This window comes from Vulpes vulpes, chromosome 10, assembly GCF_048418805.1.
Source record: "Vulpes vulpes isolate BD-2025 chromosome 10, VulVul3, whole genome shotgun sequence".
Taxonomy (NCBI): domain Eukaryota; kingdom Metazoa; phylum Chordata; class Mammalia; order Carnivora; family Canidae; genus Vulpes; species Vulpes vulpes.
The window spans coordinates 39,969,121-39,989,478 of record NC_132789.1 but is presented as its reverse complement, the minus strand read 5'-3'; the positions used below and the strand labels follow the sequence as shown (position 1 = coordinate 39,989,478).

Below are 20,358 nucleotides of genomic sequence, written 5' to 3'. Positions count from 1 at the left end.
AAGTAACAAGTCGCATTCTTTTTTTTTTTTTAAACAAGTCGCATTCTTAACATATATTTTTTACGTGCATTTTTAACATATGTTAATGAGAGAATCCACGTGTACCATTTTTTTTTTAACTTTAAGCATTTTGTAACATCACTCAGAACATTTAGTGCACGTTTTCTAAGTTCATAGTGTTTATGTACAGCTCACTGGCGATCTCGAAATCACCGTCAGAGCCCCAGTAGCAACACACACAGAGTGACTTGGTGGCACCAGTGTCTTGGGAATGGCTCCTTGGGTGGTGACTGCGAGTCAGGCTGGCGGGCAGGGCCAATCGCCTTGTGGTGTGCTCTCTCGTACAGTGGAGTGCTGGTTCCAGGGGGATTTGGTGTTCGGGGGACGGAAGGAAAAATCCAAGCAATCGCCTGGGCTCGGAAACAGAAGAAGCCTTTTCTGGGTAAGGAGTAGCGGAGATCAAGAAAAGGTGCCACGTGGGAGCTGGGGAATAAAACAGCCAGGTTACTGAGACCGAGCATTAGGTGCCATCTTTCTGGGTAGCAACTCAAGTAGAAGCATTTTGGTTCCTTTTGGGAGAAAATCAGACCGTCTTACCATGAAAAGTTTTAAGTTTTTTTTTTTTCTTTTTTTTAAGATTTTATTTATTCATGTGAGACAGAGGCAGAGGGAGAAGCAGGCTCCATGCAGGGAGCCTGACGTGGGACTCGATCCCGGGTCTCCAGGATCATGCCCTGGGCTGCAGGTGGCGCTAAACCGCTGCACCACAGGGGCTGCCCACCATGAAAAGTTTTAAGAGCTTGTACAACCCTGTGTAGGCGTCCTGGAATTTGGGGAGAACGGAATAGCAAGCAGGAAGTCTTGGCCCCTCGCTGGTCCCAGTTGCGTGGCAGGACACGTAGTGCAGAGTTTCACGTTGTCCCTTGGAATCGGGCAGAGTGGTTCTGGATGCTCTCTGGTGCTGCAGATTTGAATAATTTTCAACATGATCGGTTGTAAATGGGGAAGTCACGAGAGAGAGGAAAACTTGAATTTTTTAGTATGAATAGAATATTGCTTAATTCTAAGTGGAATAGCTTCTAAAACCTGGAATCTTCGTATGAGAAGTTTTTGAGAGCTGAGACCCCCAGTGTTTGAAAGCTGATACAGCGGGGGTGGGGGGCTTGTTTGTGGCAGGAAAGTATGAGAGTTTGCAATTGTCCTCCTGGGAGCACCAGGCCGCAGGGGCCAGGGCAGGTTGGGGGAAGGGGGTAGCTGCCTTTTCGACGGAGCTTCACGTGTGTTTTCCCTCCACCTGCAAGGTGTGTGTTTAGGAATGCAGTTGGCGGTGGTTGAATTTTCAAGAAATGTGCTGGGATGGCAAGGTAAGTGTTCGTTAAAAACCTTGCTAAATTCTTGCCGAAGCGTTTCATGGAGGGTCTGAAGCCTGGCGCCCAGAGGGTGACGGGGGCCGTGGAGGGGGCCCGGTCTGGCTTCGCGGGACGTCGTGGGGGCACAGGGAAGGGGAACCGCCGGGTGCGCCGAGGGAAAGCACGGCTCCTCCAAGCCTACTGACTGCAGGAAGGGGGGACCGCCTCGGCTCTCTGCCTGTGTTTCCTGCCCTGGACGGAGTGGCCTGCACCCCCCTCGCCGTAGCCACCGTTTCTGAGCTGGTGCCGAGCAAGGAAGCTCTGGCCTCCCTGAGGCTGTGCGGTTATTAAGAGCTCGGGCCCCGGAACTGGTCAGACCTGGGCTCACATTTGACTCTGCCTCGTTGCGGGTGACTTTAGGTAACTCACCTAGCCTTTCTGGGCTTCTGTTTCTTCCGTCAAATGGAGTGATGCTGGCCCCTAGTTCTCATGCTTGTAAGAAGGAAATGAAAACTTGTGTAAGTAGTCCCAGCATGCTGCGTGGCAGACAGGAGATTCTCTGTGCCTCCAGCCCACCCGAATGCTCCGTGGCCTCCCACCACGTTGTATCAGGTCTCACGAGGCTGTGGGGCGACTGGGCTCAGCAGGCTGGTTTCCCGCTCCCGGTCGTGCATCAGATCACCCTGCCGAGCATTCAGCCCTGCCCAGCAGGGACATAGAGATGCTTCTCTCCACTCAGTGAGGCTCATCATTCACTAATTCAGCCGCAGCCTCTCACAGCGTGGCGACCTACCAGCCTCCAGAATCGCAGGCCCGGTGTGCACGTGCTCAATGAGCTTGCTAATGTCCCAGGGCCAAGCGTGGTTGGCGGGGGAGGGGACCACAGTGCCCCTGAGGGGCGAGGTGCTATGGGACCACCGATGAAGAGCCCCCACAGCCCCTCTCATCCCCGCAGCCCAGCCGACAAGGTTTTCAGAAAGACCTCATGAGTTGTAAGAAAGAAACCAAGCATCCTGAGGAGCGTAAGTAGTGGTCCTGCTCCACAAAGGACAGGGGCTATCCTGTTAGGGTTGGGCTCCTTGTATGCCTCCCAGGTACCCCGAGGGGCTGGTGGCCGTTCTGTGGGCAGCACCACCCTTTAGCTGTGGCTCCCGAGCCCCTGGCAGCCGGTGTCCTGACCACCCACCACCCTGGAGCTGGCCCTCTGGGCCCCTGGACCCTCCCAGCCACGCTCCACCGCCCACTCGGGGTCCCAGGTGGGTGAGCAACCCGGTGACGAGCCTCCCTTCAGCGGGGAGCTGGCCCTGCTGAGGCCCAGCAGGGAACGGTACCCGGCCTGTCACACAAGGGGCCGGGCAGGACCAGGAACTGGGTCCTTTTCCTTTTAGTCTTTAGTGGTTTTGCTCACAGCTGGACCATAAATTCAGTAAAGGAAAGGGAGGTCACAGGGTTCTGGGATCAGTGACTTCCTGCTGCACGAGGCAGTTAGGCAGCGTGAGGTGCTGCGGATGAGAGACGGCCTGAAACAAGAAGGGGAGAGTTGAGGCACCTGCGTAAGAGCTGCCGTACAGAACTGTTCCCTGAACAAACATGACGAGGTTGTGCTGCTGGTTCTGATTTCCCCATTTTTGCAGCTTGGCTCCAGAGAGCCAGCAGGTGGAAAACGTTCCCCCGCGTTTGTGCGCTCGATGCCTCGGGCCTTCGGGTTACCCCTGGTTTCATTGCGATCGCTGAACGGTCACGTTGAACTGGGGAGGGCATTTGTGGTTCAGAGCCAAGGAAAGACCCTTGGAAATCATCAGTGTTGTTGGTAACCGTTGTCGTAACGTAAGGTTTTCGATTTTTCAGATGCCAATTCTACGGAGTTTGACCCTAAGACCAATCATCCTGTGGTGAGTCCAGTGTTTGAACCTCACCAGGGCTCAGAAGGGCGCGGATGGGGGCGGTCGCTGGAGCCGTTAATGCTCAGACACGGGAAGGGGACCGCTGGGCCCATCCCTGGGACCCTCAGCCCGACCTTTGATGGGAAGAACTTTCCATTTTCATTGCGTTATCTCTCACTTCTCTTCCCAGTTTGCAACAGAAAAGGTTTAAGACAGGTAGCAGCCCGGTGGTCCCAGCTAGGATAACGCTCTGTCCGCTCCCCCTCGGGCCCCATGAGGCTGTAACACCACTGCTGTAACGCAGCTGCACCCAGTGCACACTCGCGGGGCACCCAGTGCGCCAGGCGCTGCCCTCACCCCTCTAGAGACCTCACCCCTCTAGAGATGCCCGTTCGTTTCATCCTCGACAGCCCGGGGGATGGGCAGGTTATTCGAGAGCTGAGAATTGTGGTTCTGACGTGCTTAGTGGTAACCGGAGCCCGTGGGGGCCGCATGCCTCCTGTGATTGGGGCTCCGGGGGAGGGACAGCGACTCTGGTCCTCTTCAGACTTCGCCAGGGGGTGACAGGTCTGCTCTTGATGACAGCAGCGATGCCGTGATACAAGGTGGTCAGAGCTCTGGATCTCAGGGCATTTAAACACCATCCGTGTGCGTGTGTTGGCCTGAAACTGAACTTTGCTCACGTGAAGAGCTCAGGAGAAGAGTGTAGGGTTTGAGGTGTGCAGCCTCTTGGCGGTGGGAGAGCAGGGCCCAGAGACAGTCCTCAAGGCCAGGAGGTGCCCACGGGAGCCCAGAGGAGCCCGGGACCGAGCTCCGCACTGTCCTTCGAGCGGCTCATCAGTCCAGGAGAGGAGACGTGTGTTCGAACCTATCCCATCTCGCATCTGTGCTGCTGTGTTAGGCTCTAGAAGGTGCTGTGGCCCAGCAGCCCTCATGATCCAGAGTGCTGAGGGCCGGAAGGGCCACGGGCGAGGGCCGCTGTGTTCCTGCAGCCCAGGGCGGCCGCCTGAAGGCTTAAGCCCCACCCAGCACGGGGTAGAGAATGCCGAGAGGGAGGCCTTTCCCCAGCAACGAGTGTCACACCCTACGAGTGTCACACCCCCGCCACGCAGGGAGATCAGAGCTGCTCACAGGCCCCGGCCCCCGGGCAGGCGGCCTCTCTGCCAGCGGAAGCAGAGTGTGGTAGCGTGTGCTTGTTTTTCGGATGCCTCCAGGTCATAGACATGCCTGAGCACAATCCCGGGCAGATGGGCGGAACCATGCGGCTGGGCAAGAGGAGAACCCTGTTCCAGACCAAGAACTCGGTCATGAGTAAGCGCTGCCTCCCCAGCCCGCCTGTAGCGGGCACGTCCAGGACGCACGTCTGGGGCTGCTGCTGGGCTGCGAAGGGCCAGGCTGAGGCGTCTTGGGTTTTCTCACTTGGCGAGTTCTTTTCTTCCCCTTCCTACTCAATAGCCGAGGAAGCGGCGTGGCTCTTAGCCCACGGGTGGTGCGGTCAGGGGCCTGGGGGCCTCGGGTGCGGGCGGGCCGGGAGGGGGCAGTGATAAAATTACTAATCGGTGTTAAAGATGTAGGGAAAATTGGGGGAGGAAGATATTGAGAATTACTCCAGCGTCGTTTCCTTGCTCACTGGGAAAATTCTGTCCCAGTGTCTGTCGTAGTTCGCGTCCCTGGAGTAGGCCACCTTGCAGTCCGGCTGCAAGTCCGCGGGCTCGGGGCCTCCCCCGGCCGCCTCCTGAGCAGGTGCAGCGCTGGCGCCAGGGCGCTCTGCGGACCATCGCTTAACTGCATGGCGCTTCCCGGCCCCCGGGTCCCTGAGGCCATCACCGTGGCTCTGGGAGTGTCTCTGTCAGGGTTTAGCTGTTGGACGTGTCGGGGGTGGGGGGGGGGGGGTTTCCCAGGCAGTTGCCAGGAGGAAAGGGCTTCATACCCCAGTAGTCCCGTGTTGGGAGCTGGTGATGGGAACGTCTGTTTTTGTTACGGTTTTCCTAGTGTGGTCAGTAAAACTAAGCCCGAGAATGAGCCTAAGCTGCGCTGCTGCGAGTAGGCAGCCGGGGTTGGCGGGAGCTGCCGAGAAACGGCCTCCAGGGGCCTGGCTGCTGGGTGACAGCCGTACGCTGAGAAGCAGGTGCGGTCGCGAGTAGCTCGTGAGCCAGGATCCCCTGCATTGGTGTGCTCTCTCCTGTCAGGGAAGCTCTACGGAGACCCGGACTACCTGGAAGAGCGGCACCGCCACAGGTTTGAGGTGAGGAGGCGCTTTGTGACCTTTAACCGCTTCTCCTCTGGAAACACAGGAAGCCGAGAGGTCTGCCAACTTCCTCTTCACGTGTCCGCAGGTGAATCCAGTCTTGAAGAAGTGTTTGGAAGAGCAGGGCCTGAAGTTCGTTGGCCAGGATGTTGGGGGAGAGAGGATGGAGATCGTGGAGCTGGAGGGTGAGCGCGGCGGCCATGTGGGGGGGGGGGGGGGGTCAGCAGGTGCCGGGCACAGGGGTGTGAGCACCCAGCTGGTGGCTGGACGGTGAGCGCGGGCAGCCCTGCTCTGCGGGGGGTGCTCTCGGGGACCAGGCCTTGGGAGCTGGGAGCCCGGCCTCGGGCCTCGTTGTTTGGAATGAGGGCTTGCACTTGCTGCTGCTCGGAGGAGCTGCGCACTTGATCCTGTGGCAGCGCCAGCTGGGGTGGGCTCCCTGGGAGGGGGGCAGGCTCCCTGGAGGGGCGGCCTCCTGAGCCCTCCGGGCACCAGCGGGCAGGGCCAGGGCATCGTGTGAGCCCCCTCCGTCTGTGTCCCACCCCCCGCCCCCACTTTGTGGCTGCCTTCACCCAGGTCCTGATTACGATGCTATTTTTAGATAATTGTAGGGTCTGTAGGAACAAACATTGGACGGGGTTTGCTCCTTTTCTGTGTGGATACACAGGACAAAAGTGCTTTTGTGTCTGTTTCAGATCATCCCTTTTTCGTTGGGGTTCAGTACCACCCGGAGTTCCTGTCCAGGCCCATCAAGCCTTCGCCTCCGTACTTTGGGCTTCTGCTGGCCTCCGTGGGGAGGCTCCCACATTACCTCCAGAAGGGCTGCAGGCTCTCGCCCAGGTGCGGTCACTCTTCTCTGGTCCGTCGGGGTCCCCGGCTTGTTGCCGCGGGCGTGCTCTCCTCCCTGGGGTCCTTGGGCTGCTTGTGTGCCTCCTGGCCCTCATCTGGCCTCTGGGATCGCAGGTGGTGGGAGCACCCTGGGGTCCCCTTCCCGCTGGCAGCCACAGCCCCGCCCTGGCGGGTCTCCTGCCCCACCACCAGCTTTATCCAGGCCCAGTTACTACTCATGCTGAGCTGGTGGTTAGAGTTTCAGGGGTGAAGTAGAAATCGAACGTGTATCTCATCTAACCAGAAGCAGAAAATGCCTCCTCCGCATCTCTGTGCTAAATACGTGGTGCAGGGGAGCATCTTTCCAACTCCTGCTGCGTGCGGACCATGTCCCTGTGGTGCTGGTGGTTGGGAGGATGGAGAGGAAAAGCGTGTCTCCCTTTGGTGGGAGACAGTGAATAAACTGCCTGAATTCCACAGGGACACCTATAGCGACAGGAGTGGCAGCAGCTCCCCGGACTCTGAAATCACTGAGTTGAAGTTCCCGTCCATAAATCACGACTGATGGTCACGTAAGTGGTGTTCCTCATCTCTAGTATTTGCGTGCGTTGGTTTTAATGGCGGTAACGCTGGAGTTAAGATACCACGAAAGTTTGGCGTTGAGAGCTTTACCTGCCGGAGGATGTGGGTGGTAAGATCCGTGTGGGCATCAGGTGGGTGAGGCCGCTCTGGGCGGCGGCGGTGCACCTGTCCCCGGGGGCTCCAGTCACGGGGCACTGGTCTTGTCGCCGCTACATTCAGGTGCCGGTGTGACCTAATCCCAGGGGAACTGGGCTCTCAGACCTGGGTACCTCGTGTAGCCGCGAACTCGGAGGTCTTGAGGGAGGTGACCACGGAGACAGAATGGTCACATTTGCAGCCACTCGGGCATCTGTCAGGGAGTGCTTAAAAACTGACACAACACACAACACTTTTATGTTGGTTGCTATTTATTCTGGAAATCCCCTAAGATCCGGACAATCACCGGGCGTGCTTTGAATGTTGATCTTTACGTTGACAGGGTTCATATGCTTATGACATGGGGTAGCTGTGGGCACTGCCCTAAAATTATGCTAAGTATTGTGACAGTGGAGCCAACCGTGTTGGCTGCCTGCTGTGGTGCACCTCCTGGTGGGCGTGGAGGGAGGGGGTTGGGGTGTCAGCCATCTGTGGGGTCTGAAAGGAGAAGCAGGGATGTGGTGTGGGCCCATGTGGGGGGGTCCCACCACGGGCGGGGAAAGCTCCCACCAAGCGGCCCGGGTGCGCGGCCTCCTGAATCCCGCACACCTCGCATTGACCACGGGGCCTCTGGCTGCGTGCATGGTCCCACAGGCACACACCTGTGCCCTCCTGCCCTGGACACTGAGCCCCCTGGCCCGTGGGTTTGCCTGGAGGAGGGCCGTGTTGTGTTGGCACAGATGCACCCCGTCTCCCCACCGGCGGTTTGCTGCCTGCGAGTCGGAGAAACCGCCCTAAAGAGAAAGCGAACGTTGTCAGGGGCTGGATGGTTGGTGGAGCCTGGATCCTCCTGCGTCGCCACATGGGGGCCTCCGTCCTGGTGGCCGTGAGGACGCTGATGCGTGGACAGGAGTGCAGGCATCGGGTGGAGGAAGGAGCCTTGTGAGATTTGGAAAATGTGTGATTGTGCAGGAATTACAGATTTAGCTTCTAATTATTCATATTAGGCTCCCACCACTGGCTTTCACCGGGGGCGGGCGTGGTTTGCGGTAGCAGCTGACTGTAAACTCCCTTTCCTACCTGAACGTGCATCACGTAACTGCTCTTTTTGTTCTTGTTTTAAACAGGGGCGATCTTCGGGAGAGCCTTCGGACTCTGAGAGTTTACAGCTTTGATTTTACACTCAGCTTTTGACACTTCCTTTAAATTATGTTTTTATTAAGATTATTTTATTATGGGGCAAAGGTATTTGGAAGACTTTGTGACTCACGTGGCCCATCCTGTGTGTCGGCCCCTGGACTGTGCGCCCGGCATCCACACCCCACGTGGGCCCCGCCGCACTCGGCCGAGGAGGAGGAAGAGGAGGAGGAGGAGGGCGGCCCCTGGGCGGGAGTGGAGGATGCCCCTGCTGGGGGAGCGCCCGTCGGTCACCTCATTTCTCCAACTACCTCCCGTCGTCGTGGATTCATGTGGGTAGCCGTGGTTTCCCTGGAAGGCCGAGGCCGAGGCTGTAGGAGGCGTTGCGCAGACCCAGTGCCCGGAGGGACAGCTCAGGATGCTCGGTGCTGGTAGCCGGAGGGCAGCGCCGCCCCCGGGAGCAGTGAGAGGACCGGGGCCTGGCCGGCGGGGCGGTTCGTTCGCTGTCTGCAGCGTGGTTTCCGAATCCCCATCCTCTGGCCGCGCCTCTCCTCCTGGGGCTGGGCCATACTCCTTGCATCAAGGGGTTGCTTAAAAAAAAAAGAACAAAGCATCTTTGGGGGAAACTGCCTCTAGAAGCCTCTCCTGTACTGACAGCTTTGCCTGAGGGGAGCTCTTGCTTCCAGAACGATGTTACTGCAGCTGAAACGCAATCCGAAAGCTATTTTCTTATCGTGGTGCATCAACAGGCACCGCGGTGCCCGCTACCCCTAGCCAGACTCCGTGTATTCTCTAACTTAAGAAATAAATGATGCAGAATGGGACCCACTGCGTGTGTCGTGCTCCTGGCGTGGGACGTGGCCGCGTGCCCCGGACCCTCAGCACCTGCCTGCCCTCTGATGGGGCGACCTCAGTGGGGGAGCCGAGCTTTGCTCAGAAACCGAGAGGAGCCTTTCCTTCTTCCAGGGCTCGACGCCGGCAGGACGGCTTTATCCGCCCTAGGTCCTCCTGTCCTGGCCTTGTGCGTCCTGGGCCGAGTCCATTCCCTGCATGTGCAGTGACCTTGGCATCCACCCACCCACTCTCTGGCTGCTGAGCCCACGTGCTGGCGGCAACGTGGTGTGCGGGGCAGAGGCTCAGCCTGCACCGCCTTTCCTCGCAGCCGGGAGAAGCCGGGTCCCCAGGTCGGGGAGAAAACCGTTTCTTTGTTACCGTGTGGTGCGGTTCCTCCGTGGATCCAGAGGAGTGGACTTCCCCGGACGCCTGTCCCCGCTGGGGCCCCAGAGCTGGGGTCTGCCCTCCCCTGGCAGAGGCAGCCGCGCCCCCTCTGTCCCCATTCCCATCGCCCCAAGCCAGGCGTGTCCCAGCCCGTCACGCCGGCCTCATACCTCGACTGCCTCGACCATGGCTGATGGGGTGAATTCTAAGCCTTGCTGCCCCGGGGTCGCATCACACAGTCGGGATGGTTTCCGAGAGAGCCGTTCCCCACACCAAGGCTCTGACGACAGCTGCGCGCCCTGCAGCAGCGGGGCCTCGGCTGGGCGTGGGGTGGTCTGCAGAGCCCCGTGGTGCGCTGATATCCTGCCCGTGCCAGAGCGCGCCACAGCTGACCTGCCATCGGGTACCGGCTCCCCGGGCCTGGGGGCCTGAACAGCCCTGCCCCCTGCCCCCCCCCCCCCCAACCAAGGTGGCAGAGTCGGGCCGGTTCTGAGCCCCACATCCCGGGAGAGCTGCCCTGGACCCAGCACGCCTGCGACTCTGGCTTCCTGAGCAGCACCTCCTCTGTGCTGTCCTCACGGAGCCTCTGCAGACCTGTTAAGGCCCTGGGCCGGGGTGACCGGGGGCCCAGGGGCCAAGGAACAGGAGGCAGTAGGTGACCAGTCAGGACACACGTCCATTGTCTGCATGTCTGGGAAGCAGTGGGAGCGTGGCGCCAGCCCTGGCAGCTGCACAGCCCTGGGGCCCTGGGAGGGGCAGCTGTGCATTCCGGGGCCCTGGGCGGTGCCCTGTTCCACCAGGTTCCGTATTTCCCCGTGGTTCAGACCCTGAGTCCAGGGGCATCCTTGTGTGTTTCCCCTACTACCTGCCTGATGTAGGTTCTGGATGGCAGCCGCGACCCGACGCCCCCGCTCCCTGAGGTCTGGAGCCTGAGCTGGGCAAGGGGGCGAGGAAAGGCTGCAGAGCGCGATGGCCGGCGCTGTGGCAGGAAGCTGGAAGCAGGAAGGGGAGTTCGGGGGGCTCCTGGAAGCAGGAAGGGGGGTGCAGTGGGGCAGGGCAGGGGGAAGTTGAACCCAGAGCGAGCAGGCTCCTGCAGCGTGGGGAGGGGCCCTCCGGGGGGGAGGCAGCCAGTCAAAGGCCCTGCCGCAAGTGTGTTCAGGGGACGGGGTGGCCGTGTGGCCGTGACGCGGGCGAGGGGCAGGAGGGGGCGAGGGCAGAAGGGCCGGGCTGCGGAGTTGCGGGCCCGCTGTTCTGACTTTGCCTCTGGTGGAACCGGGGCCCCTGCGGGGCCCTGTGCCCTGACGCCACCCGACGTTCGCTGGCCATCTCCGCTCTGTGTGTGGACCTGACGGGGGTGGCCTGAGCGGGGATCCTCGCCCGGGGCTGGAGGGAGCCTGGCGTGGAGGTCAGACCCCTCCTGGCAGGCGCTGGTGGTGCTGGGGAGACACGGGCGTCAGTCTGATGGTGACCGTGGGCCCCCGCCCGTGCCCATTTCCCATCTTTCAGAGGAAGAAACTGAACAGCGGGAGCACTTGGCCACCGAGGGCCCGTCTCTAAGGCCAAGCGCACCTGCCCGGGCCCCACGCTCTGGGCGGGAGGAGCCCCGCGCTGGCTGGGCCTCGTGGATGGGGGCGGGCACGGGACTCCCCACTCAGCTGCGCGCAGCAGCTCACCGGGCGTCCTAGAAAGAACCATCCTTGCCCCAGGTGCGTGGAATTTATTAAAGGGCTGTGATGGTCACAGGTTCCAGCAAAGGCCGCAGTGGGGGCTGCAGAGTGGCCTGTTGGCCCCGGAGCCATGTGACCGAGTGGGCCCTCCCCAGGCTTTCCCAGTGACACATTCCTTCTGGTGCGTCTGGGCTGCATCCGAGCGAGACCCAGGCCGGGCAAAACCAGCCTCCGAGGAAGCAGGGCGGTCCTTAGAGCTCGGCCCCAGGGTGGCTCCGGCCAATTTTAGCAGCGCTTTCTGGAAGCACGGTTGCTGGGGTTTCGTGCGAAGAGCCATTTCTCGGCTCCGCGGACCTGGATCTGCTCAGGCTTGAGGCCCCCGCACGGGCGGCCAGTGGGAGGCCATCGGGGGAGTGCCCCCTCCAGGTGGAGCTGGCCTACGCCCTACCGCCGCCGGGACCCTCACAGGACGCAGCAGGTGCAGGAGATGGGCCGGTGCCGCTGCAGCTGCTGCTGGAGCTGCTCCTTCTCCGCCATCAGCACCTTCAGCCTCTGCTCCAGGTTGCCCATCTCGGCCGCCCACTTCTGCGGGCACCACAGAGCCAGAGTCCACGGCGGGGCCGCCTGGGGGGGCCTCCTCCACCTGGCCTTGAACCGATGGAGGGGGTCGAGACCCAGGGGCCCCGGGTGGGGGGTTGAACCGATGGAAGGGAAGACCCAGGGGGCCCAAGGTGGGAGGGTGATTCCTGGGCCACTGGGAGGCACGCCATCCCCTCGAGGTGGGAGCCAGTCCCTGCTGTGCCATACCCCTGACAAGTCAGGCTTGAGTCTGGAGGGAAGCCACCTGACCCGACTCCCGCCAGCATCCCAGACCCCGGCCCACCCAGCCTCTGGTGCCTCCCAGTTCCGCGGCCACGTGCCCCCCTTCAGCCATCAGCCCCTTGTCCCTCTCTGCTTTCCTGCGCCGGACGTGGGACCGAGTCCAGCACTGACTCCCGTCGTAAGGGCCTCCCCCAAACGCAGTACAGTCTTCGGGTGCTCCTAAAACTTCTCACCATGCCCCCTCCCCCGGCTGGCCCAGCCCACGAGTGCACACACGGGGGCGGGGTCACCGCCCTCAGCCCCTGGGGGTGGGGAGGGGCGGGTGCCGGGCCGGGGAACCCACCGGCCCTCCCGGGAGCGCACCTGCCGGCACCACTCCTGGATGGCGTGGACGGACAGCGGGCCCTGGATGCTCCCGTCCCGCCGCAGGAACACCTCACCCTGGTCGGTCTCGTAGAGCTGCGGCTGTGCCGGGGCCTGGGGGCGGTGCACACTCAGGCGGATCACCTTGGGGGGGCGACAGCAGCTCTGGCAGGCTCCTCGGGGTGCCTGGGGCCACCTGGGGGGGTGGGGGGCTTTGGGGCCCTCCTCGGGTCATGGCCCCACCCCTGCCCTGCCCAGCAGGGTTGAGGCCCGGACGGACCTGGACCCTTTCCGGGGGGCCCACCTTGAGGGGCGTGCTGGCGGCCGAGGTGCTGACCACGGGGATGAAGGAGAGCGTGTAGGCATCGGGGAAGACCTGGGGCCGGAAGCCCTGCAGGACCGAGTCCACCAGCAGGCGCACGCGGTCCTCGTCGCGGTGGCCGCAGCGCACGCCCTGCACCAGGCCGCTGTCCTCGACGCCCACCAACAGGCTGCCGCCCCCGCTGTTGAGGAAGGCGCACGCATAGCGCCGCAGGTGGTGCTTGAAGGCCAGGCTCAGGTACTCACCGCCGCCGCGCTTGAACTCCACGCTGCGCGTCTCGCTGCCCAGGAAGGCGCCCTGGAAGAGGCGCTCCTGGCCCAGGATCTCCTGGTGCGCGATGGCGCTGTCAGAGCGCGTGCCCCCCGCCTGGCCCCGGGACCCCCGCAGGGCCCGCCCTGGGGTGCTGCTGGGGGGGCTGGGGCAGGGGCTCGGGCCGCTGTCCTCCTCCTGCGGGGGGCGGGGGTGAGCCGGGAGTCAGCAGCCCCGAGCCCGGCTGCTCCCCCGGGCGGGGAACCTGCGGGGTCCAGCTCTGAGCTGCCCCTGCTCCTTCCTGCCAGGCCGCGGGTTGCGTGGCGGGTCCGACGGGCTCCCCCGCCTGCGGTTGGCGCTGCAACTCCTGTGGCCAGTGCCTTCCTACTATGGTACAGACCCAGAGGCCCTGCGACAGCGAGTGAGGGCGCTCCCAGAAGCCCGCCCCCTCCTGGTCTCCCTGGGATGCCCGCCTCTTGCTTTCTGGACCACGGACCCGTCCCCCGCCCCCGAATCTCCAGCCTCCTCCGGACCCCTGAGGCCGCATCCACCGTTTCTGCTCTGTTCCGCTGGCCTGGCCCGGGCCTCCTCGCGGCCTCCCTGCCTCCCTCCCTCCAGGCCCACCCCCCCATCCACCCTCATCACTGACCCTGGGATGCAAGGGGACTCTCCGTCCTCCCTAATGGGGTTCTCTGCTGCTGTCCCTGGCTCCTGGTGGCCTCCAGTCTCCAGCCAGTGTGTGTGGGGGGCTTGGTGGCGAGGGGCACGCCTCCACCCACCCCGCAACCCCCAGAGAAGACAGTTTATCAGAAACCTGAGGAAACTGTCCCGCACACGTGCGCACGCGCCTTGAAGTGCCAGCCACAGAGCTGTTTGGCTCTGCAACAATCTAAACACAGAGCTTTCATCCCAAAAGAAAAGGAAAACCAAGTGCCCTGGCGTGGCCGCTCCCACCCCAGTAGAGGCCCCCCTGTGGCCCCTGGGGCCTGGCTCCTGGCCCCTGGCCCAGCTCTCCTTCAGCCTGAGCTCTGGAGGCGCCAGATGGCTTGTCCTTATGCACGCAGGATGGTCCCCCCGCCTAGGACGTCCTTCCACTCCCTAGTCCCCACTGGGGCCTAGGTCTTGCGCATCTGTCCCTACAGCTCTGTGACACCTGCAGCTTTGTGACTCGCTGGGTCCGGCTCTGCTCCAAGCTGGGGGCTCCTTGAGGGCAGGGCCGAGCAGCCCACGCTCTCCTGCCCGCCGCAGCCAGCATGGATTCTGCCCCGGAGTGGACAGTGCATACCCTAGGGCCTGGGCTGGCCCGAGGAGGATGGACAGGGGGCCCAGGGAGGATGGAGAGGGGGGACCCAGGGAGGATGGATGGGGGGCCTCAGGGAGGATGGACGGGGGGCCTCAGGGAGGATGGACAGGGTGCCCGGGAGGATGGACAGGGTGCCCGGGGAGGATGGACAGGGGGCTCAGGGAGGATGGCCAGGGGGGCCAGGAGGATGGACGGGGGTCCCAGGGAAGATGGACAGGGGCCCAGAGAGGATGGACAGGAGGCCCGGGGGGGATGGACAGGGGGCCTGGGGAGGATGGACAGGGGACCCCGGGAGGATGGACAGGGGGCCCAGGGACGATGGACAGGGGGCCCAGGGACGATGGACAGGGGGCTCAGGGAGGATGGACGGGGGGCCCAGGGAGGATGGACGGGGGCCCAGGGAGGCCCTGCGTGGCCCCTCTTCCAGGCTGGAGCTTCCAGGCTGCAGCCAACGACCGCCTTGTGCTGAGGGGGCAGTGTGCAGCGCCAGCCGCAGGCTGTGGTCATTGGGGTAGCACATCCAACCCTGGCTCCTCAAAGACACACCTGTACCCCCGCCCCCGCCCCTCCCCCAGGGCGAGGCTCTGGAGTTCGCAGGCTGCACTTACCTCCCTGCAGTTTGGGGGCCTCTGGCCCTCCCCCAGCACCAGCTCCTTCCCACGGGCCGCCAGCTCCTTGGGGATCTGCTGCTCCTCCCAGGCTGTTTGCAGTAGCCGGGGGAGGGAGGCCAGGGTGTCCTCAGGAGCCGACACCTGCACCAGCGCGTAGGCCCTGCGCGGTCGCCTCACCACCTCGATGTGCTCCCGTGGCACCCGCAGCTCCAGCCGCTCCAGGGTGTCTCGCAGCAGGCAGGTGAGCACGGGCACGGAGAACTGGGGGTTCAGGTGGCCCACGTAGAGAATGTGCGTGCCGGGTGCGGTCTTGAGGCCCGAGTCCTCGGGCAGGGACTCATCCCCTGGGGGCTCTTGCAGGGGCTGCTCGCCTGGGGGCTCCATGAGGGGCTCCTGCCACTGTTTGCGGCGATCTCTTCCTGGGGGTCTCTGGAGAGGTCTCTCTCAGAAGGGCTTCTGGGACTCCTCACTGCCGCCTGTTCCTCCCAGGACCGCCCAGGGGGCGCAGGGGGCACTGACACTCCTGGGAGGTTCACAGATGGGCAGAGCTGGCTGGGCAGGAGCAGAGGGGGGAGGGTGGAGGGCCAGCCGAAAGGGGCCTGCGCCCCGCTGAGGCGCAGGAGAGGAGAGGGGAGCCAGGGCCGAGGCGGACAACAGAGCGCGTGGGCCTGCCCCTCCATCCCACAGAGGGGAAGACGGAGGGGATGTGCCCCCCAGAGGGCAAACGGCCCAGAGCTCAGGTCTCAGGGCCCCGCCACGCCCCTTCACGGGCCCCAGGTGTCCTGTCTTACCCCCCAGTCCACAGGCTGGAGGGAAAGCTTGGGATTCCCTGGCTACCAGAGATTCCTGCTGCCTCCAGACCTCAGGGAAACCTTTTCAAGGGGACCTCGAAGAAGCAGCCGCCACCCAGGGGTCTGAGGACTGGCAGCAGCTGCAGTGCTGCTTGCCCTTGCCTGGTCTGAACCTGGTGTGAACCTCGTGAACCTGGTGTGAGCCTGCTGTAAACCTAGTGTGAACCTGGTGTGAGCCTTGTCTGAACCTGGTGTGACCCTGGTGTGAGTCTCATCTGAACCTGGTGAGCCTTGGCTGAACCTGGTGTGAACCTGGTGTGAGCCTGGTATGAGCCTGGTGTGAACCTGGTGTGAACCTGGTGCGAGCCTCATCTGAACCTGGTGTGAACCAGGGGGTTTTAGAGCAGACATCTTTCTGCTTCAGGCACACTGACTGCCCCTCCCCAGAAAAACGGCCTCCACCCATACATAGCTAATTTGAGGCGGCTGTGGCCCTTCTTAAGAGCTCCTGGTCTAGACGGAGGCCTCCGATCTTGGTCCGGAGAGCATAAGTGAGGGGGGGCAGAGCCGGGGCCCTGAAGTACGCCCCTCCCGCCGGGCCAGGGGCCTCACTCCTGAGCTGTGCCCTGTGTGGCCCACAGCAGCACCTCCACTCACCCCCACACGCCTGGCCTCTGCTCTGTGTGGCGGGTGCCACCGGCCTGCATCTTTCCAGAGTGGATCCTTGGGACAGTCAGGGCCGGGGGAGCAGTGCGGCTGGGGTGGGGGCGTTCAGGACCAACAGGAACAGGAGGAAAGGACATGACCCTCATGTCCTGATGTTCCTGGGGGAGCGTGGGAGGTGCCAGCCCTCAGCTCCCACAGACCCCTGACCCCCAGCCAGCAGCTCCTGGGGACCCTTGGGGGCTTGGCGGGGCAGCCAGAGGGAAGCTGGCGGGGAAGTGGGCGGGGCCAGGCACTGCCTGTGATCTCACAGGAGTCAACAATGCCTTACTGGCCGCCTCAGGGCTGGGGGTCACAGGTCCCCACCTTCCTCTTTAGTCCCCAGTCCCAGGCTTCAGGAGCGCAGATGGCCCAGCTACTACCAAGATGAAGCAACGCGCACGGTTGGTTCCAGGTCTTTCTCCCTGCCCGGGGAGGAGGCTGGTGGCCAGAAGTGCCCCAAGAAATAGGTCAAGAATTGCCATTCCCTGTCAAGGACAGGCCTGTCACCTGCTGCTCGACGGGGCCCGAGACATGGGGGATACACGGCCTCTGCTAGTGCAGCTGGGGGTGGGGGGGGCAGTAAATGCTTCCGCTGTGCAGATGTGGGTAGCCCAGTCCACGCAGCTTCCGGAAGCCCTGAGTGGGCGGCCGAGGCTTCGGCCGGGGAGCCTGTGGGGCCGTGGGGGCGCCCCCTCTCTGCACAGCCATCCCAAAGAAGCTAAGGGCATCTTGTTTCCCCTCGGGATGGAGGAGAAGCTTGGCGGGGGAGGCGGTGTGAGGTGCCGGGGCATGGGGGTGAGGGCCGCGGCTTGCCCTGCCCCGTCCTGCGGGCCATCCGGAGCCACTCAGGTGGGGACCATGTGGTCTGGCTCTGCTGCCGGGGAGGGAGGCCCTGGCGCTGGGACCTGGCGGGCCTGGCAGGGGGTGCGACTGCGCAGCATGATGCTTGTCCCAAGGCCCGTGGACAGGCCACCTTCTGTGCGAGGTCTGCACCCCTGAGTCCCTGAACAGCCCCCGCGCTTACTGGGGTCCCTTCGAACACTGGATCGCGTGTTTCCCGGGATCTCTCCTCACCTTATGTGAGAGGAACATCCGTTCCACGTCCTTGTGTGGGGAGGGCGCGAAACGGTCACCGTCAGCACTGAATACATGTAGGAAATAGGATTTCAGACGCTGGAGTGTACTGCAGTGTAACCGGGTTTTTTGCAGCATCCGCTTCCTAACTGCAGTGGCCGACATGGGCTCGGTGTTCCAGGACAAGCAGCCCCGCGTCCCCTCACCGGAGGGCTGTGACTTTCCTGACACTCTCTACTTGGCACCTAGAGGGAAACAACTCTTGAATTTAAAGTTCAGACCGTGAGTGGACCCAAAGCTGAGGGAGAGGGCAGCTGCGGATACAGCTGTCTTCGTGCTACCTGGGGAGTGTCCACTTGGTGGCCCCACGTGGTTGTGATCCCTGAAAGCACAAGGATGGGTGTGTGAAGGGGCAGGGGCAGCGATGGCACCTGAGCTCGGCCATTGGGTGGGAGAGGCCAGGAGAGCAAACTGGACCTCAGGGGAGAGGTGGTGTGGACACAGGCCTTGGCCACCTGGGCCCCGGCACTCCGGCCTGTCTTGAGCCCTCCTGTTGCGTATGGGCACCTGCCTGTGGATTCCCACCCACGTCCCACAGGGCCCAGCCCCAGCCTCCCACAGGAGCCTTGGGTCCAGTGTCTTCACCCTGGGACTTGTCACCTGTGGGCTCCTGAAGCACCCGCAGTGGCTGTGGTGTCACAGGCCGGGCATTAATTAATGCAGTTATGACGCTTGGTTGCTGTGGTGCCTGGACTGGTTTCCAGCTGTGGAGCTTCCTGATGACTGGGGTGACCTGGGGTATTAGGGTAAGGAGGTTGCACAAAGCTGAGGGCAATGGAGGGAGGGGGGTCTGGGCTCTCCAAGGCAAGAAGGTTCTCAGCTTTGATTGCAGGGAGGAGGGGGGAGCCACCTTCCAGCTCTTCCGAGGAGGGGTCCACGCGCACCACCACAGCTGCAGCCCATGGAGATCTTGGGTGGTTTCACGAAGGTGCCAACGAGAAGGGCTGTGGAGGCTCCAGCCTGACTGCAGCGGTGACAGGGACGGCGTGGCAGCGGCAGGGAGCGGTGCAGATGGTTCCCTAAGTAGTGTCTAGACTCTACTGTCCTGATGGTCCTCAGCGCTGGAGCCAACGTCCTGTCCTTGTCATGGTGGGGGGCGGGGCACGTGGAGCTTGTGTCAGGAGGCCTCTGTCCCCCAGTCCCAGAGGCCTTCCCGTCTCGTGGGTGGCTGGACTGGTGGGGTTGCCGGAGTGGTGTCCCCCGCCCTGCAGCACGTGGGTACGGGCCTGCCAGAGGCCACTTCAGCCGCTCCGCATGACTGTGGGTCACTATTAGAAGGCTTGGCTTCAGGAGATCATTTCAAAAGTGTTTTTTTTTTCTTAGAAGACATTCAATTCTGATCCCAGGGGTGAGGGCAGAGTGAAGGGGGAACAGATCCTCTCCCCTCCTACAGCAGCTGACGTTTGGTTACCTCTCTAGTTCGGTTCCCTTGGAAACCAGGTAGAAGTGGGATGCCAACCGCTTCAAGGCAACGTTGCTTACGGTGAGTGAACCCTCCCTGTAAATCACCTGGATGGGGACGCTGGCTTCAAAGCCATGGCCCTGGGCCTCCCTATGCAGAGGCTCAGTGGGCCCGGGCCTCGCAGGGACCCGGAAGCGATGCCTCCAGAGTTGTTATGCCTACAAACTAGGGAGTTACGGTCCCTTGGGGCGTGATGCTGCTAGGCCAAGGTGAACCCCGCTGCTCCCCTTGCACCTGAGCTGTCACCTGGATGATGGTGGGCTCTGCAGAGACTATCCCAAACAGGACTGCTTCATGCTGTCCTGCGGTGGCAGAAGTTTCCATCTCACAGCGTTCAAGGTGGCCTGTGGAAGCCCTGAGTCTGACTGGTCAGCAGGATCTGGGACGGCGGCCCGCGAGGGTGTGACAGGCACCCCTGATAAGCTGTGGAGTTTGGGGTCAAGTAGCTGTCCAAGCTGTAGCTTCCCCCCTTGAAAAGGGTGTGTGGGGGTGCGGGCACGGTAGTCCCTCAGGGTGACGGTGAGGTTTAAACAAGACTGTGCATGAGTAAGTCAGCACGAGCAAGCTGGTACACTATGCTCTTGGCGACCAGAGGGCAGGAGAGGCGGGAGCTGGCCGGCTCCACCAGGGCAGCCCTGCAGGGTGTCTGGCCTGCCTCCACGTGCTGGCACTACCTCCAGTCCCTGCATCTGTCTCTTGGGGAAGGATCACACCCAGAAGTTCATTGTCAGGGGTCAGTAAGGCTGTCTCTGGACGGACGGCACGCCTACCACACCCCATGTCCAGGAGCCTGTGAAGAAGACGGTTCTGCTCTGGTTCGGGAGCCTGGACCCAGACCGCACGACCGTGGTGAGAACTCACAGGGGCCAAGTGTAAAAGACATTATAAATTATTCCCCATGTTGGGGCCAGCCATGGCGAGAATTGGCAGGGCCATCATCTGAAGCCCTCATGGCCACGTGGGCCCAACAAAGGGAAATGACCCAGCCAAAGCCTTACAATAAACACTCACTAGAACTTCAACCTTGGCCTTGGTTTCAGAGTACTTGGCTCAAACACCTGCTTTGGTGCTTCCTAGGACCTGACCTTACATTTTCTCATCCAGAAGATGGGTTTGCTGTGAAGATTTAATGGGCCAATTCTAATTCCTGTGGAGTAGTTCACGGGCCCACAGTGACACAAGAGTGTCAGCTATTATCAGATTTTCCTGCATGGCGCCGCTGCCCCTACACCACCTCCGGTGACCCCAGTAGAAATGAGGCCATGTGGCCCTGGACTGGAGTGTCTGGCCCCAGGTCGCCACAAAGGGTACAATGCAAGCTGGGCGAGCCTGCATCTCACCTCAAGGCGGTGATGATGAAGATGAACCCAGCCACGGAGGTTCTCAGAGCTGCTGACCCAAATACTGTTCTTCCTTTTCCCCCCTTTTTTCTTTTTAATACTGTTCTTCCTGCTTGGACGTCGTGTGGCTTCTGTGCTCCCCACTGTCTTGCTGCACCAGAGCGCGGCCCTCTGAGGGCAGGAACGAGCTCCACACGGCCTTCCCAGTAGGC

At 62.2% G+C, this 20,358-nt stretch overlaps 2 protein-coding genes and 1 long non-coding RNA gene across 4 annotated transcripts in view; 1 reads left to right on the top strand and 2 right to left on the bottom strand.

Moving 5' to 3' along the window:
- Nucleotides 1–8,983, top strand: part of CTPS1 (CTP synthase 1) — a 36,014-nt gene extending 27,031 nt beyond the window's left edge. Inside the window, exons 11-19 of the mRNA XM_072723692.1 lie at nt 348–442; nt 1,302–1,364; nt 3,198–3,241; nt 4,447–4,543; nt 5,422–5,477; nt 5,569–5,665; nt 6,173–6,317; nt 6,786–6,877; nt 8,150–8,983. Of these exons, the coding sequence (XP_072579793.1) occupies nt 348–442; nt 1,302–1,364; nt 3,198–3,241; nt 4,447–4,543; nt 5,422–5,477; nt 5,569–5,665; nt 6,173–6,317; nt 6,786–6,870 (682 nt within the window). The 3' untranslated portion in view covers nt 6,871–6,877; nt 8,150–8,983. The remainder of the gene's footprint in view (nt 1–347; nt 443–1,301; nt 1,365–3,197; nt 3,242–4,446; nt 4,544–5,421; nt 5,478–5,568; nt 5,666–6,172; nt 6,318–6,785; nt 6,878–8,149) is intronic.
- Nucleotides 8,211–9,689, bottom strand: LOC112908257 (uncharacterized). Its single transcript, XR_011994758.1, has 2 exons — nt 9,548–9,689; nt 8,211–8,749 (listed from the first exon to the last, which is right to left on the bottom strand). It is a non-coding gene; the product is annotated as an uncharacterized lncRNA (long non-coding RNA).
- Nucleotides 9,690–11,079: 1,390 nt separating this feature from the next.
- SLFNL1 (schlafen like 1) lies at nt 11,080–17,406 on the bottom strand. Of its 2 annotated transcripts, XM_072723694.1 has the most exons (6): nt 17,285–17,406; nt 16,163–16,329; nt 14,712–15,266; nt 12,534–12,998; nt 12,230–12,373; nt 11,080–11,629 (listed from the first exon to the last, which is right to left on the bottom strand). In XM_072723694.1, the coding sequence occupies exons 3-6, from the start codon at nt 15,096–15,098 to the stop codon at nt 11,507–11,509; spliced, it is 1,119 nt and encodes a 372-aa protein (XP_072579795.1). In that variant the 5' UTR covers nt 15,099–15,266; nt 16,163–16,329; nt 17,285–17,406; the 3' UTR covers nt 11,080–11,506. The 2 variants fall into 2 exon arrangements, with proteins under 2 accessions (XP_072579795.1, XP_072579794.1); XM_072723693.1 differs by lacking the exon at nt 11,080–11,629 and having other exon boundaries at nt 11,741–12,373.
- Between the last annotated feature and the right edge of the window lie 2,952 nt (nt 17,407–20,358).

Bases quoted from the DNA above. Each gene is read 5' to 3' on its own strand.
- SLFNL1 (XM_072723693.1), bottom strand. From the start codon at position 15,098: ATGGAGCCCCCAGGCGAGCAGCCCCTGCAAGAGCCCCCAGGGGATGAG. The intron at 12,999-14,711 runs GTAAGTGCAGCC...CGCCCCCCGCAG, and splicing joins GGCCCCCAAACTGCAGGGAG to GAGGAGGACAGCGGCCCGAG. The intron at 12,374-12,533 runs GTGGGCCCCCCG...CGCCCCCCCAAG, and splicing joins CCGCCAGCACGCCCCTCAAG to GTGATCCGCCTGAGTGTGCA.